Here is a 17,488-nt window from a genome sequence, read left to right on the forward strand (position 1 = left end):
GGAACGACGTGCTAGGATGATCCGAGGAGCCTTTGAGAACCGAAACGCAGTTGAGAACTCCCTCGAAGTTCCCATTCTGGAGCGGCAATGTACCTGAGAATTGTGAGCTCCTGGCTTGTCACAGTTTGCTCCTCGCCCTTGCTCTTGCACGATCCCTTGAGCGCCTCGGAGCAAATCTCATAAGCTTACTCCATGTACTTGACGGACTCAGCCTTTGATTCCGACCCCTGGAGCGCCAGAAGTGATTTCCCGTAGAGAAGATATATGTCCACCCGCTCTTGATACCTCTCCAGGGAGTCTTGGAGAAAACCACGGGCCCTCCCTAGCATGCTGGAAGCTAGCGCCTTGTGTGACATCTCCCACACTGTTCTTTCTTGACCGCACAAGGCACAGATCAAACATGACCTGCTGCTCTTCCCTGCTGCCGATCGATGAGAGACGATCTCGGTGGCTCGCGGCCGCGATTTGTAGTTCCGGATCTTGTGCGATCAAAGGAAGAATGTAACCATCTTGAGAGTGCTCGACCAACGACACCGGCCCACAAGAGCATCTCGACAAAGGCGCGCGTGGTATTCCCCTAAGGAATCCACCACTGCGCGGCCTGGCGGCTGGTAGCTTAGCTTCAAGACTTGCTGATTCCCAGAGAAGAAGCCTGCTAGGTGATCGATCCTCCGCAGCGGATTCACAGTAGCCACATCGCCGATCCCTGCACTAAGAACCTCCGAGATGATCATCCTGAGAGCAAGCGATCCTCGGGTCCAGTCCTGCGAAGCCCTAGAATATTTTCCCGCTCAACTTTGAATCCATAAACCCTAACCCTGGGCGGTACACGTGCCAACACATAATTGGGTTTTTATTCGGGCGAATTAAATATTGCCACGTGTATAAGTTTTGATAGAGCACATGACTGACATGAGAACATGTAAGATTATAGCGACTTGCGGATTAATGCGACAGCGATGGAAGGTCTCTTGGTGGGACATTGATTTAATCTTCTCTTCTTTTGAAAGGTACGCTCGTTACACGCAACTAGACTAAGTCGTGCTTTACTCTTCTTTTCTTCCGTTTCTAATGGTGTCATTTAAAAAAATTAGAAAAACAATGGAACACGCATTCACGCGCAAACGTGTTGCATCATTTTCTATGTTTGAACTGGCGAGAGAAGTTATATGCTTGTGTTGAGCAAAATACAGAGCTTGTATCCATGGCCAACCTCGATCCCACGGGTGTGCTGAGAGCGCTTGTTTCTGAAGCTGTTAGAGAAGTGATTGGGCTTGCCAAGTCTGCCATTCATTGCAAGAAGAAGTGCAGCGAGTTGGAAGTTTCATTGACCGAAGCATCAGATCTGCTAGGTGAAATGAAGAGATATTCTGCTGCCCAGGGCTCTCTGAGCTCCTCACAACTGGATTCCTGGCTGAAAGCCCTCCAAGCCAAGGTTGAAGAGGCTAAACCTCTTATTCTTGAGTGCCAGTCGCTGCAAAATCCCATTCTGGATGGCCTAAAGAGGTAGGTTGATTGTGCTTCTCTTGGGACATTTCTGAATTGAGTTTGTGATTTTGTTCCAGGATACAGCTTGCTACCAAGATCGAACACTGCTCCAAGGCGATCCATGGGCACTTGGCTGCAGCTCCTCGAAATCTTGATGTTGAGATTCTACATACATTGAAGAAGCAAAAGGAGGTGCCCTCTAATGTGGTTCCACAGGAAGAACAGCATGTTGTTCCTCTGGATAAGCACATTTTCGGCATGGAAGAGACGCTGGAGCGGGTTGTATCAGACTTGCTGGGGTCCCCTGCAAGCAGCAAGTGGGTTGGAGTCCATGGAGCAGGAGGTGCTGGAAAAACACTCCTGGCCAAAAAAGTATGTGACAACGATCAAGTCAAGGGGTGTTTTGATCCAGTTTTGTGGCTAACATTCGGTCAGTCGGTTCAGGTACGTTCCTTAAGCTTATAATGCAACATATTGCGGCTATGGTTGTATCTCCTCAGGTGGAAGCAAAGCAAGACGAACTTGCCAAAAAAATCCGACTAGAAGGTGATCAGATCAGCAATGAAACACTGGGGAGGGGGCTTGTTGGGAAGAGATGCTTGCTGGTGTTGGATGATGTCTGGAAGTCCATCCATTTGGATCTCTTGGATGTGGTCCAAGAGAATGGAAGCAAGATCTTCATTACCACTCGAAAACGTGATGTGCTTGACAGTAGAGGTGCAATCAAAACCGAAATGGGGCTCTTGGGAAAGGAGGACAGCATGAAGTTGTTCGTAGTCCACGCATTCCCTAACCAAAATCATGCTCAAGTCACCAAGGCAGTGGTGGAGCAAGTTGTGGAAAAGTGTGGGGGGCTTCCACTGGTCTTGAAGGTAATTGGCAGAAGAATGGCAGGCACACAAGATTGGGACTATGTTCTGAGCAAACTCAAGGATCAACGACTTATTGCTCTTGATGAGGAACAACAGGTACTGGAGCGACTCAAGCTGGGTTACGATGCATTGTTGCCTCTTCGCATCCAGCAGCACTTTCTCTTCTTCGCAGCATTTCCAGAAGACTATCCGATTGGATTTTGGGAGCTGTTCAGGTGTTGGAAAGGCGAAGGGCTGGTTGCCAACATAGCAGAGGCCACGAATGTTCTAGAAAGGCTCAAGAATCACGCACTTATCACTGAAGAAGAACAAGAAAGTTGGGAAATAGTGCCGAGACAAACGAAGTATTACAGGATCCACGATGCGTTGCTGGCTCTTGCTTTGCACATCCTGGAACGAGAAGGCCCCAAGTGTTATTTCAAGGCTGGGCAGTCGCAGATGAGGGATGTGGGGGACGCCTTCACGAGTAACTACAGCAGGATTTCACTGTTTGAGTGTGGAATTTCGGAAATCCCTCTGCCTAAGAAGAACAGGGTCAAAGTTTCCAGCACCACTTGCCTGCTCTTGGATTATAATCTCGACCTCACTGCATTGCCAAGCCTCTCTCTTTTCAAAGGCTTGAAGGTTTTGTGCCTGAGTCGCACTGGGGTGGTAAGTTTGCCACATAGCATTGGACAGCTCAAGACTCTGGAGACTCTGGATTTGTCTTCGAGTAGGTCACTCCAAAGCATCCCAGATTCACTGGGCAACTTGGCGAATTTATCATATTTGAACTTGGAAGGCTGTTTGCGACTAAAGTCTTTCCCTGTGGATGCTTTGCTCAAACTCACCAAGCTGGTCTACTTAAACGGAAGGGGATGTTGTGGAATGTGGACATGCCACAGGCTGCATCATCGGCTTTTCAAACAGAAGAAATGCTTGAACAGGAGGTTTGGAAGACTCTATCTGGATGGGATGTTTCAGGCATTGACAAAGTTGGAGGTGTTGATTATTGATACACAGTTGGCTGTGGATCTACCAGCAAGCACAGGCAAACTGGCCCATTTGAAACAGTTGGAAATACAGGGTTGCAAACAGGGAATATGTGACAGCTTTCAAGGCTTGCCCGACCTTGAGATTTTGAAACTCTGGGGATTGGAGCTTCCATTGACCTCAGACTGGGACTGGAGCAGATTTCCGAGGTTGAGAACTTTGGAAGTGAGCTGCTTTGGGAAAAGTGACTTTAAAGTAACCTGCAGCATGGAGAACTTGCAGGAATTGAAACTCTGGGGATTGGAGTTTCCATTGCCAGACTGGGACTGGAGCAGATTTCCGAGGTTGAGAACAATGGAAGTGGGACACTTTGGGCAAAGTGGCTATAAAGTAACCTCCAGCATGGAAAACTTGCAAAAATTGGTTATTAAGGCCAATAACCACCTTGAGGGGCTTCCTTTCTTAACACAGGAAATGTTTCCCACGCTGACAATACTCTGCCTTGAGGGATGCCAAAAGTTGATTGGGGTGCCCACCATCTCTCAACTGGCATCACTCAAGGTCCTCAACATCGCCAGGTGTCCCTCCTTGAAGGACCTCTCCATCTCGTTCCTTCCAAATCTAGAGATAGTTCTTCTAGATACCTGCAACGAAGTGACTACCATCAACATATCCGAGTGCCCATCACTGACAGTTGTTCAAATTCGCTCCTTTCGCATGCATGCCCGTGTTGCATTCGGTGGCAACTTCCCACGACTTGAAGCAATAACCCTTGGTGGATTTGAACAGCTTCCAGACTCTCTAGGTGCCATGGATGCCTTCTCACAGCTGAGGTGGCTGCAACTATACAGCTGTGGTATTGACCAACAACCAGAATGGTTCGCATCACTCACAACGTTGAGAACTCTGGGATTAAATTTTTTGGAGAACTTGGATGTGATACCCGATGGTGTTGCAAGGCTTCCTTTGCTAAGGGAGCTTGATCTGAGAGGTTGCAAGAAGATCAACATGTTACCCTTTGCAGATTCTGAAGACAGCTCCTTCTATCCATCCTTGGAGAACTTATGCTTGAGAAACACATCTGTCTCTCAAGAGCACCTCTCGGAACGCCTTCGAAAAATTGCAAAGGTTTAATGGGAAGTTTTTTAGAAGATGAGGACCTCTGCAATAACCAAATCTCAAATTAACGAAGCTTTGGAACAATGCAAAGAGTCCATCTTTCATGATCAGTGTCATGTTGGCAGTACTCCAGTTCAACCTGGAAAACGAACAGACAGAATCATAGTACCAAAGCAACAAGCCTCGTTTTACCTCGAGCAAACAAACCAGCACCCATAAAGAGATCACGCACAGGTTCGCACGAGAATCAAGACGGAGCATCTTCATTTCATACAAACCTGGCCATCTTGAGAGTGCTCCACCGGGTAGATGCCAAGAAGAGCATCTCGCTCGCGATCTGACGAAGCCGAGCGTGGTATTCCGCCGAGGGATCCACCGCTGCGCGGCCTGGCGGCTGCTGCTGGATGCTGTTGGTGATATCCACGCAGGTGTTCCAGATCCGGTAGCTCAGCTTCCAGATTTGCAGCCGCTGCTCCTCGGAGAGCTCGGATTTGAGGCCAAGCACGCATTCTTGGAGTTCGGAGAAGTCTGCTCGATGTTGCAAACGAGGCGCTCGATTCTCCGCAGCGGATTCACAGTAGCCTCATCCCTGGATCCCTGGATCACTAAGTACCTCCGAGATGAGCATCGTGAGAGGAAGCGATCGCCGCGTAGCCCTAGAATATTTTCCCTTTCCTCTTTGTTAGGGCTCGGGAATCGATCGGTGCGCCATGGGACAGCAATGGAGGCGTGGAAGGTATGGAATCTCTCGTAGTTGCCGCTTCACAGCTTTAGTCTTACCACTGTGTGAGCTTGAGCAAGATTTTCCGCGAGAAGTACGTTCGCTACACGAGTGGTGCTTTAGTTCCTGCCATCCGTTTTTAATGGTTTCGTTTAAAAAATTCCTGGTTGTCTGGAGGAATCTCTGATCATGAGTCCTTCTGGTGAAGCAGCTCGAGAGGACGGATCCAGAGAGCTCCCTCAGCGTCATGTCAAGGACGAAATTCCCAAATCGTCTTCGCCAACGATTCACTACCTTCTGCGGAGGAGTGAGTATCGACATACTCTCTTCAGCGGCATCGTCACACTCAGTCAGCATCATGGGAGGGTAAAGTTGATCTTTTTACTTCGGCTTGCAGAGCGGTCCTTCTCAAATGCATTCAGTGTCTGCAGCTTCCTGATAATGCTCGTTGTGGCCTCGGCAAATACTTACACTTGTGATCTGCTTCTCAAACAAGCTTATTCTCGATTATGAGTCTCTCGCTTTCCACATTGGCGGGAAGTGGTGGAAGGTTCTCTCTTTTTTTTGTTTTTCTTTTCTTTTTTTAAGTTTCTAAAAGCTTTCTCTCTTTTCTTTTTTTTCACACCTTCCTACCGAAATGAGCATAGTGGTTCTGCTCATTGGGAATGCCAACAGGTAGTAGGCGTGTGCTTATGATCCTGTCCGTCGTCTTCATTGTCGCTCCACTTTGCCTGGTCGAAAAAGTGAGACAAGTATAATTTTGACATTTTTTGTCTTTTGATTTAACTTCAATGCAGCTCGAATTTTTTGCAACTGTAGGAACATCGATTGTAATCTGGCTAGAAACTTTCAGTATTTTTACCTTGATTGACAGGCTGACCACCAATATTCTATTGACCGCAACCACGACATTCTTTTCTTACCCTCTTATCGTTGGGAATTCCAGAGACAATAACCTATTGAAAGAACGCAGAGAAAAAATCTAAAGGACCATTTGGACAGTCCCGGGAGGAGGAGACTCTGGATGAAATTTCAATTGCAGGGAGATTTAAACAGCCAGGGATGGAAATAGACGTCTTTACTGCGAAAAGAGGAAGAAATGTTTCAATCCACTTCGCCTTGACCTTCCTAGTTCTTGTACTTTGAACTCCTTTTCGAGGCTGTCCTGGTCCTGACCTGATGCTCAGGTGTAAACCAGAGCAGCGAATCGCCGCGACTCATGTTACGTAGCATCTTGATAAAGTCCTGCCCGGGCAGATTGATCTACTGCGTAGAAAAGCCAAACAATTCAGATGTCTTTCCAGAAGAACTTCGGTACTCTAAACGTTAGTATGATCGTACCTGGGGATCGTACCTTGTATCTCGTGCACGTAGCGAGTAGGGGAAGTTTGGACAGTTTTCACCCCGGAACTTGATGTAAGCTCGGTCATAGATCCTGTGATTAAACATTTTATCAAAAATCTTTCTAGAAAAGAAAGGAAACAAACCTGGCTGCGGCTTCTGGGGTGCTGGATGACTCGATGTATATCTGTTTGTTCTTGTCGACAGCCCTGATGGTTATAGATCCATAACTTGGACGGATGGGCGACACACGGTGTCCAGCCCAGTGGCTGTGAAGACCATGGCTTGATCATGATTCTTATGGAGTAGACGGGGTTGCGAGGCAGAAGAGTTGATAGCATGCCTTTCACTCCCGACGACGTTTCATGTGACTACACAACGTTGTGGAGTGTGGGAACAAGTACACTCCTGACAATGACCACAAGGTGTATTTCGATCCAGTTTTGTGGCTAACCGTTCCTAAGATTATCGCAACTGCATGCAACATGGTTTATATTTCCTCAGGTGGAAGCAAAGCAACACGAGCTTGCCAAACTAATCAGAATAGAAGGTCGGACCGGCAATGAAACGGGGCTTGCAGGAAAAGGTGCTTGCTGGTGTTGGATAATGTCTGGAAATCCGGTCTGTTTGGTGTGGTGCAAGAGAATGGAAGCAAGATCTTTATTACCAGTCGAAAAATTGATGTGCTTGGCAGCAGATGTGCAATCAAAACAGAGATGGGGCTCTTGGGAAAAGTTGTTCACAGTCCACGCATTCCCAAACCAGAAACTTGCTAGTTCAAGGTAGTAGTGGAGTGAGTTGTGGGCAAGTGTGGGGGGCTTCCACTGCTCCTGAAGGTAATTGGCAGAAGAATGGCAGGCACTTAAGATTGGGACTATGTTCTAAGCAAACTGTAAAAATCTGCACTTGAACGTCATGCACTTATCACTGAAGAAAAAGAGCTCTTCCTTTACACACCCTGGAACAAATGCCCCTTGGAAGTGTTACCTCAAGGCTGAAAGGTCTCATACCAGGGAATGCCTTCAGTAACTACAACAAGATTTCACTCGTTGGGTGTAGAATTTCTGAAAATACCCCCCTACCTATGCAGATGAAAGTCAGAGTTTCAAGCACCACTTGCTTGCTCCTGGATTATAATCCCCATTGCACTCTAACTACATTACGGTTTTGTGCCTAAGTAACACTGGGGTGGTAAGTTTGCCATATAGCATTAGACAGCTCAAAACTCTAAAGACTATGGATTTGACTTGGAACATAATACTCCAATACTCTAATGTTTCCCATCCGGACATTGTCAAACCTCTCCCTTGGGAATTGTGAAAAATTGATTGGGGTGCTAAGATCCTTGAAATCTCCTCATTTAAGGACTTCTGCATCTTGTTGCTTCCAAATCTAAAGACAATTTGCATTGGTTACTGTGACGGAGTGACCACCCTCAACATATACGAGTGCATTAGAGACGTGTTGAAGTTGTGAATTTTGGTTCAGTGGCAAGTTCCCCTTAAACAAACATTGCGTTATTCACCAGCTTCCAAAATGGTACACATCATTCACGAACTCTGGAATTGAGTTATCCAAAACTTCTTTCCTTCAGTTGACTCCCCGTATGTTTGACTGTTTGTTGAACTTTGAAAATGTTTTCATGTCTGGAATATTGGCGCCACATCTCAGACTAACGAAGCTTGGGAACAACGGGAAGTCCATCTTTCATGATCAGCGTCATGTTGATACCGTAGCAAGGCTCTTCTTTTCCCACCACCACAAGCTCAAACTTTGGTACCAGAGCCGCCACCACATACTTCATCTGTAGCATGGCCATCTCTTTGCCCAGACACACTCTCGGCCCGGCCTGAAACACCGGAAACTTGAATGGACTCACCTCGACGAACTGGCCATCGTGGATCCATCTCTCGGGCTTAAACTCGAGGCAGTCCTTCCCCCACAAGCTCTCCATCCTTCCAATAGCGTAGACGTGATACGATACCTTCATCCCCTTCTCCACACAATTACCATCCGGGAGAACGTCCGAGTTCTTCACGACCTTTGTGTCAATCGGCACTGGGGGATAGAGCCTCATTGATTCGCACAGAGCTGCTTGCAAGTAGACCATGTCCCGAAGCTCTTTGTAAGTGAATGGCCTGTTTGACCCTTTCGCGACTATACTCCCGACTTTCCTGATGATTTCCTGCTGAACGCCTGGATGATTCGAGAGCAGCCAGAAGAACCACGAGAGTGACACCGCTGTTGTGTCCTTGCCGGCGAGCACGAAACTTATGATGATATCCCGCAAAAACTCGTCAGAGAAGCTCGTCGAGTCGAGTCCAATGAACCTCGAGAGCAAGTCCTGGTTGACCCTTCCTTTTTCTTCTCGCCGCTTCTGGACCACTGACACTGCAAACTCGTTCACCACATCCAGCACCTCCTTGAGTTCTCTTTCCGGTCCAACGTTGAGAGCTCGCATTAATTTCCACACCAGAGGATGGATCTTTTGGAACCGCAGCGTGCTAAGCGTCGTTGCCTTGTCAAATGCCTGCGCGAACTTCACATCCGGAAACGATGGATCCAAGCACGCTGGATCAACACCGAAAGAGAGCTTGCAAATGTTGTCGAAGTTAAACCTCATGAACAAGTCCTGTAAGTCGATCTCCTTCCCGTCCCGGGAAACACTGGCAAGAGTTGGAAGTAACCGGCTGTGAACTTCGTCCGCCAGGGAATCCATGAGGAACTCCCTCAGTGACCTCGTTGTGAACTCGAAGCTCGCAAGTCTCCTCTGAATCTTCCACAGCTCCCCGTCGACATTGAAAATACCATCTCCCAGCAAGTCGGTCAGGCTCTGCCTCAGGTGTTCTCCCTTGGGATAATTCTCGAAGTTGGTCTTCAAGATGTGCTCCACAGTTGCGGGATTGCCAGTGATTTTGAAAGTGCTGCCAAACCTCCCAGTGGTGAAAGTATTGGAGGGAGAGTTGATCACATACTCTGTCGACCACTCCAGAAACCTGTGGCTGTTGCGAAGGAAGTCGAACACATTCCCAACCACTGGATAAAGTACTGGACCGCCTGTTCGTTGCGAGTCGGCTCTTGATTGAATCGTCCTCCGGACTATCCAGCCCACCGCTGCCGCAAGAACAAAGCTCAAGCTCCACAACATACCTTGGTTCATGCTGAAAGCCCAGAAAAAGAGTGACGCATGTCAGTCGCCCTGACCAGTTAAAAACCCAAGTCACAAGGGAAGAAAAGCCAGCCAAAGAAAAAGATTCGAAGAAGCTACTTTGCCATACGATAAGAGATACGGCAGTCATTTGAGACGGTGCGTACCAGTGGATCTGAAAGTCACCAAGTCAAGTCATTACAAAAGAAATCTAGATTTCTAGTACCTTGCTGAAGTTTGGAATGACCCATGTTTTCTGTTGAGAGCTCTTCTATTTCCTCCACCCGAAATTCAATTTTGGTACCGGAGTTGCTTCATCGTCTTGACTCTCGGCTCAGCCAGAAACACTAGAAACTTGTCTCGGCCTTAAACTCGAGGCATTTCTTATCTTCTCCATCCGGACGACTGTAGTATCATATGGGAGGATACAGCCTCACAAAGCTGCTTGCGAGTAGAGCTCGTCGTAAGAGAATTTACCTTCGCCAGTATACTCTGATAATTTCTCACGGGTTGAAAGCACCCAGAAGAACCAGGAGCAGTTGTGTCCTTCCCAACCAGCAAAAACTGATGACGATTAACTCGATTTTTGTCAGAGGTTCTATGTTCTATTTACTGAAAGAGCAAGTCGTTCAAATCAAGGAGTGAATTCTTAGAAACTGGAGTTGCTTACGTATGGTCAGGCTTCATGAACTTTGCGTGAACCCAGACTCGCTTCATAGGAACTTTAGTTTTGTGATTCACCAGCTTAATGCAGCAGTACTCCAGTTCAACCTGGAAAAAGAACAGACAGAATAAAAATAACAAGGAAACAAGCCTCGTTTTACCTCGAGCAGTCCAGCACCCGTAAAGAGATCACGCACGGCTTCGCACGAGAAGAAATACGACAAGGTACCATCGAGACGGCGATAGCAATTAGCAGCTACTTTTTGGTCTGCTGGAAATCTCAACATCGTCATGTCATACAAGCCTGTAAGCTTGCCACTGTGAGTCTTACTTCACGGAGAAATAGCATACCATAATCTCGAAAGAGAAGCATTCCACCGGGTCGGAGTACAGAGCAACATTCTTTGAGAAGGTTGCTCATTTGATCCAGATCTGCCAGCGCGGAAAGAGCGAAAATCTGAAAAGACAAATCAGTTTTAATTGCAAGACAATTTCAGGCTTACCAGCGTGATGAAATCTGCTCCTCCTTCGCAGCAGCTTACAAGGGAGCTCTTGATACCAAAGTCAGAGGCTCGACAGGCGTCACAAGCCAGCCACGTCGGAAGTGCCTCGCAGGAAGGATCGCAAACAAAAGTCCAAAGCCTCGACTTTGCTTGCTCATTCAAAGCTTTCTCTCCCATTTTGTTTGTGAGGCTCACGGCAGCCTCACTGAGGTCGCAAGCATACACTCTAGCGGTTGTTGTTGCTCTGGAACAAAATAAGTCCTTCAGTAAGAGGGAATAGCAAACAACATCAAACCTCAATGGCCGAACTTCCAGCTCCACATCCAACCTCCAGAACAGTGAAGTCTTGATTAGATCTTCCAAGCTCAGGGAACTCTTTGAGAAGATACCTACGTTCCTGCAATGTGGAAAGCCCGTAAGGCAACAGTGCAGTGCTGATGCTTACTTTAAAGAAGAAGCCTTGAGAGTGTCGGCTGTGAAACTTCTCCCATGCCAAGGCTGCAGTACAGGCATGCTCGCTAGAAATCACCTCGTCTTCTACGCGAGCCAAATCCTAGCCAAAGAGAACAAGCCATTGATCAGTAAAAGGAAACAATATAATGTAAGCCCAACCTGTGCGCTCTCCACACTAATTATAGTAATATAACATATGGACCATTCATTTAGGATTAAATTTGGTTCATCCATTCTTATATATAAGTAGGGGTGTAAACCCCAATTAAGATACATAATTTTATATCTCAAGCACTCACAACTTGAACAATTATATATTATAGCTCAGAACTAATAGTTTAATTTGCAACCATACTAAATAAATGTGATTGTAAAGAAAAAGAAAATTATAAAGCTTGTCTCTTAAACAATATTTATTTAAATATTTATTTTAGATTTTTTTTAAATTCTAAAAAATACTTAATGTAATAATTTAATATATTATTTTCAATATATAGTTTTTTAAAAATAAATTATACACTGTATATAAAAGTGAGGTATAATCTTATTAATTTCTTACTTAGAAAACATAAAGAATCCAAATATAAAAAATAATTACATATCCTTTCTTACTTAATATAATTAAAATAATAAATAAATTAAATTATGAAAATAATTAAAATCAGTGGTATTGTGTTATTTTAATGTTTTTAAGTAAAGTAAAATGTGGTAATATATCTTATGATTATATTTACAGCATATTTTGTTACTTTTAAGAATTTAAATAAATACAATTTAAAAACTAGCATGCATCCTCATATACACCATTATTTCAAAATTTTATGAAGTCATGCCAGATAGAAGGAAGAATGTAACCATCTTGAAAGTGTTCAACCTGATGGATCCAATGGCACTAGATTATAAAAGCATCTCGACAAAGGTACACATGGTATTCCCTTGAGAGGTCTGGCGGTTGGTAGCTTAGCTCCAAGATTTGCAGCCATTACACCTGTTATGATCCGGAGCAAAAAGACAAAGATCTAGTTGCCCAAGACTATGCTACACCACCTCTTGAGGTTCCTCACCACCCAACCACCCCCGAGCTACCTCAAAAGCTCCACTGCGCCGCCGCTCCATTGTGAGCCCTAGGGTAGGTTAAGTCCCTTACCCTAACATGCCTTAATATACCCTTGAGCCTCCCTTTGACCGACGTTGACCACGTAGTCAAAGCTGGCGCCTAACAATTCTTCCCCCCCAACAAAGTCCTTGTCCCAAGGACGAGTTGTACCGGTGATCACCCTTTCTGGGGAATCCTGCTCAAGCTCCTGGTCCATCTTCCACAGCCGTATACATCAAGGAGGCATTGGGCCCGTCACTCCGAGATAGTACACCTTTCAACTAGCTGACATAAAATACCGGATGAATTTTCACCCCAACTGGCAGCCGCACTCGATAAGCCGCTTTACCAATGCGCTCCAGCACTTCATATGGACCAGCATATCGATGGGAAAGTTTATCACTCTTCCCTGTCCGTAAAGGCACCAAGGTGTTCCGCCGCTCACTTGACGGAAAGATCACTCGCACAAAGACGAGATCACCCATCTTATATTCCCGGAATTGGCGATGCTCATTGGCAAACTTCTCCGCTCTATCCTGAGCTGCTTGCAAATTCCGTTTGCACACCACCAGAATCTCATCAAGTTCTGTGTCCAGATCAGTTGCCTCGGAATCAAGCTTATCTTGAACGTCCTTACTCAAATGCAATCCCAACTCCACCGCTGTTCGAGGATGCCTTCCAAACATGGCAAAGTAAGGACTTAGTTTGGTTCCACTGTGTTGGCTATTGTTGTAAGCAAATTGCACCAACGGAAGATATAAATCCCACTGTCCTTGCCTTTGACCAATGCTACAACGTAGCATATCCTCCACCACCTGATTCACACGCTCAGTTTGCCCATCCGTCTGAGGATGATCTCCACTCGAGAGTTTCAAAGTCACTTGCATAGCCTTTGCAAAGCTTTTCCAAAATCCACTAGTGAACTTTGAATCTCGATCACTAATGATGTTCTCCGGCAAACCAAAATCAGGAAAAACCTTCTCCAAGTAAACCGCAGCCAAGTCTGAGGCAGTGACAGTCTTCCGAAGAGCCAACAACCGCACATACTTCGTCAACCGATCCACTATGACCCATACTTGCTCCTTTTGCCTTTGTGTTCGTGGCAAACAAGTGATGAAGTCCATAGAGATACTACACCAACGGCTCTGAGGAATAGGTAAAGGTTGCAAAAGTCCCCCCGGCTTCTCCCGTGGCACCTTAACCCGCTGACAAAGCTCGCATGATTTACAATACTTGAGGATATCAGCCTTCATATTCCTCCAATAAAAGTTGCGCTTAATCAACTCATACGTCTTCTTCCCCCCAAAATGACCGGCCTCTGGACGATCATGATAGTGGAATAAAACTTGAGTAATTAACGCATCCACCCGTGGCAAATAGACACAGCCATTGTAGTAGAGAATCCCATCCACCAATGAGAAAGGAGCTTCCATCTGGTCTCGCAAAGAGGCCACCTCAGCATCCTGAGCCTGAGCATGCTCAACCAACTGCCCAAACTCGCTGACCACCTTACTCAAATGATGACAAAATCGTGTTCGTAACGTCGTCACATGACGAACACGAGATAAAGCATCCGCCACCACATTTGATTTTCCCGGACGATGCTCAATAGGAAACTCCCCAAACTCCATGAGTTTGACCATCCAACGAGCTTGCCTAGTGTTCAACTCCTTCTGTGTGAAAAGATACACAAGTGGTTTGTGATCTGTCAACACCACGAACACTGCACCATAAAGATAGTGCCGCCACGTCCGCAAAGCATGAACAATAGAGAGTAACTCTTGCTCATATGTGGAATAGCGTTGCTCCGCGGAATTCAAAGTTCGACTCTCATATGCAATAGGCTGTCCCTCTTGCATGAGAACTCCTCCCAGTGCATAACCACTCGCATCGCATGTCACCTCGTAAGGTTTCGATGGATCAGCAATGCGAAGCACTGGAGCCTCGATCAACAATCGTTTCAGCGCCACAAAACTCTCCTCTTGTGGCGTCTTCCACTCGAATGGCACATTCTTGCGTAACAACCGCGTCAACGGAATAGCCACCTCTGCAAACTTATGCTGGAAACGTCGGTAGTAACTAGCCATACCAAGAAAACTGCGCAACTCGGCCACTGTAGTCGGTGTAGGCCAGTTTTCCACCACAGCCACCTTCCTTGGATCCGTCTTGACACCCTTAGATGTCACAATATGGCCTAGATATTCCACCTCCGACTTTGCAAATTCACATTTGCTCTTCTTCGCATAAAGTTTGCTGTCTCGAAGTAACGAAAGAACCTTGCGCAAATGCACCCTATGCTCCTCCATATTCTTGCTAAAAACAAGAATATAATCCAAGAAAATCTCCACAAACTCATGAAGATAATGCCCAAATACCTCCGTCATCAACCGAGTAAATGTGGCCGGTGCATTCGTCAAACCAAACGGCATAACGGTAAACTCAAAATGTCCAAAGCTTGTGTTGAATGCCGTCTTGGAGATAGATGCATCATCCATTGCAATCTGATGATATCCACTCCTCAGATCAATCTTGGTAAACACTTGTGCTTCACCAAGCTTGTCTAGGATATCATCCACACGTGGCATCGGCATCTTGTCCTTCATTGTCTTCTTGTTTAAAGCACGGTAGTCAATACACATCTACATTGAACCGTCCTTCTTCTTCACAAGCAAGACCGGAGCACCAAACGAAGACTTACTTGGCTGAATAAATCCAAACTCAAGTAACTCCTTGACTTGTCGTTGAACTTCTTGCTCCTCCGCATAACTTAACCGAAATGGACGCCGGTAAATTGGCCGCGTCCCCGGCTCCAATATAATCCCATGCTCCACACCTCGTAATGGAGGCAATCCATGAGGAAGTTCAGATGGAAAAACATCAGAAAACTCATCAAGTACATCCCGTACTGCTGCTTCTCCCCCACACGTGCCTTGGTCCCCCAAGTCACGAACAAACAGCAAGTAACTTGAAAGTGCTTTTCCATTACGACAAGCCCGCTTCAAAGATGTAGTAGAGAGCATAACAACTGGTGGTTGAACGCCCTCGCCAAACCACACATCTTTAACGCCACCATACTCCAGCGAGATATGCTTAATGCTCCACTTTATCTCTGGATCCACCTTCACCAACCATGGCATCCCAAGAATGAGATCCACACGATGGATATCCGCGAGATAAAAAGTCTCCACAAGTGTGGTTTTGCCAACCAACACTTCCAGCCCCTTGACACAAGCATCGAAATGCTGAGCAAAGGTAGCTGCACCTTCCACTGTGTATGGAACAACTCCACGTGTGTTCAGGCGATGCTCCGCAACAAACTTTGCCGAAACAAAGTTGTCATCACTCCCACTATCCAGTAAAATCCGCACTGGATCGCCACGGAACACGCCCTCCAGCATTAAAGCTGATTCACGCGTATCCTCGAGCTCCATCTTGTTCCACACACAGTTGAGTTGACGAGCAACGATCGAAAGTCTCTTCCTCCGACCGGAATGGTCGTTCTCGTCATCCTCACGCTGTAAAGCTTGCAACTTTTTAGTATCTGACTTACCGTGAGAAGATGATTGGCCATTCTTCTTGTCCTGCTGCTTGTTCTTCAACTGCGGACAATCAGCCTTGTAGTGTCCAAGTTCGCCGCAATGATGACAACCCTGTCTATAATTCTTCACAAAGAACTTCTGCTTCTTGGACCCCTTTGCATCTGAAGTAGTCACCACCGACTTCAACTTGTGATGCTTGTTCCCCTCCTTGTGTCCACGGCGATCATCACGACGATTCTCGACAGAAGGACTCCGCGAACGCTTGCGAGACTTGTGCTTGTCATTGTCAAGGCGACGAGCCACATCAAAGAGCTCCTCCAAACTCTTTGTAGGCTGAGAATGACGCAAGTGTTGCCGCATACTCTCACTATGGAGGCCATCAATGAAGTAGGACTTGTTCTGATCTGGATCCTTCGTTGGAACACGACTAATCAAGCGAGTAAGCTTCTCAATATAGTCCCCGAGCGTCATTTTCCCTTGCTGGAAATGGCGAAGTTCTGTACGAGCATTCTCCACGTCGTAATGAGGGGCAAAACGTAAACGAAAAGTAGCCTCAAACTCATCCATGGTAAACACCGGTGGTTTCTTATCCGCAACACGGGACTCCTCAAGCCAATTCCACCATCGAAGACCCGCATCACGCAAAACCATCGGAATAGCCACTAAAGCCTCTGCATCTAGAGTTCCTCTAGCAGCCAAGAACTTCTTCACATTGGCTAGCCAAGCGAGACACTCGTCCACACCACCATCACCGGAAAAGGTTGGAATCTTGAGTCGATCTACCAAAGAAGGCTTACTTGGAGCGCTACCCCGTCCAGCCTCGAGTGCCTCAACACGCCCACGCATGGTATCCATCATGCCATGCATCTCGTCTTGCATCTCTTGCTGATTTTTATTAAGGGCTCGCAGCTCATGAACCACATCTTGAATGGTCCAAATCTCTGCAGCTTCGTCGGCACCATTGTCGGCACCACCTCGGATCCTAACATTGGTATCGGAGCCCAGTTCGATTCTTGTGGCTGACGAGTGGGGCAGGAATATTCTGAAGGAATATTCAACATGGTGGATCTAGAGGGAGAACCAAAGTTTGGTAAACCCTAAGAGAAGGACCATGGTGACCGGATGGTGGCCTAAGTATGATCGCGGACAATCATTCCCTGATGAAAGGGAGGATTGTTAGGCACCAGGTCAGGATAATAGGATAAAGAAAGGGCACTACAATCAAGTGATCACCCCTTTAGCCAGTTGGCTTAGGGTGTAAGGGATAAGATCCTAACAGCACCTCTCAAAGCTTAGATTTGACATTCTTGGAGCTCTTTGGCAATATCAACATTGATTCTCAGAGAAAAAGCCTGCTAGGTGTTCGATCCTTTGCAGCAGATTCACAGTAGCCACATTGCCAATCCCTGGATCACTACGCACCTCCGAGATGAGCATCTTGACAGCAAGCTATCCCTCGTCCAGTCCTGCCAAGCCTAGAATAGTTTCCCGCTCAACTTTGAATCGGCAAGATGTACACGTGGCCACCCGTAATTGGGTTTTGTCGGTGGAATTAAACATTGCCACGTGTAAG

At 46.5% G+C, this 17,488-nt stretch overlaps 4 protein-coding genes across 5 annotated transcripts; 1 reads left to right on the forward strand and 3 right to left on the reverse strand.

Annotated features, from left to right (window-relative positions):
• The first annotated feature begins 1,147 nt into the window (after nucleotides 1-1,147).
• LOC9633840 (probable disease resistance protein At4g27220) lies at nucleotides 1,148-6,094 on the forward strand. Its single transcript, XM_002979141.2, has 4 exons — nucleotides 1,148-1,506; nucleotides 1,566-1,932; nucleotides 1,989-5,538; nucleotides 5,604-6,094. Exons 1-3 carry the CDS (start codon nucleotides 1,205-1,207, stop codon nucleotides 4,464-4,466), a joined length of 3,147 nt encoding a protein of 1,048 aa, XP_002979187.2. The 5' UTR covers nucleotides 1,148-1,204; the 3' UTR covers nucleotides 4,467-5,538; nucleotides 5,604-6,094.
• LOC112349558 lies at nucleotides 4,448-4,988 on the reverse strand. Its single transcript, XM_024684164.1, has 2 exons — nucleotides 4,730-4,988; nucleotides 4,448-4,590 (listed from the first exon to the last, which is right to left on the reverse strand). The coding sequence occupies exons 1-2, from the start codon at nucleotides 4,958-4,960 to the stop codon at nucleotides 4,516-4,518; spliced, it is 306 nt and encodes a 101-aa protein (XP_024539932.1). The 5' UTR covers nucleotides 4,961-4,988; the 3' UTR covers nucleotides 4,448-4,515.
• A 1,877-nt stretch (nucleotides 6,095-7,971) lies between the features above and the next one.
• Nucleotides 7,972-10,022, reverse strand: LOC9633841 (cytochrome P450 94A2). 2 transcript variants are annotated; one of them, XM_024684155.1, is made up of 4 exons: nucleotides 9,888-10,022; nucleotides 9,782-9,836; nucleotides 9,703-9,712; nucleotides 7,972-9,572 (listed from the first exon to the last, which is right to left on the reverse strand). In XM_024684155.1, the coding sequence occupies exons 2-4, from the start codon at nucleotides 9,810-9,812 to the stop codon at nucleotides 8,186-8,188; spliced, it is 1,428 nt and encodes a 475-aa protein (XP_024539923.1). In that variant the 5' UTR covers nucleotides 9,813-9,836; nucleotides 9,888-10,022; the 3' UTR covers nucleotides 7,972-8,185. The 2 variants fall into 2 exon arrangements, with proteins under 2 accessions (XP_024539923.1, XP_002979336.2); XM_002979290.2 differs by having other exon boundaries at nucleotides 9,703-9,836.
• Nucleotides 10,023-10,025: 3 nt separating this feature from the next.
• Nucleotides 10,026-12,263, reverse strand: LOC9633842 (methyltransferase-like protein). The gene is made up of 8 exons (XM_024684188.1): nucleotides 12,204-12,263; nucleotides 11,273-11,380; nucleotides 11,123-11,224; nucleotides 10,828-10,932; nucleotides 10,676-10,781; nucleotides 10,486-10,628; nucleotides 10,332-10,432; nucleotides 10,026-10,273 (listed from the first exon to the last, which is right to left on the reverse strand). Exons 1-8 carry the CDS (start codon nucleotides 12,261-12,263, stop codon nucleotides 10,267-10,269), a joined length of 732 nt encoding a protein of 243 aa, XP_024539956.1. The 3' UTR covers nucleotides 10,026-10,266.
• Between the last annotated feature and the right edge of the window lie 5,225 nt (nucleotides 12,264-17,488).

Source organism: Selaginella moellendorffii, unplaced genomic scaffold (assembly GCF_000143415.4).
Source record: "Selaginella moellendorffii unplaced genomic scaffold, v1.0 SELMOscaffold_40, whole genome shotgun sequence".
NCBI lineage: Eukaryota > Viridiplantae > Streptophyta > Lycopodiopsida > Selaginellales > Selaginellaceae > Selaginella > Selaginella moellendorffii.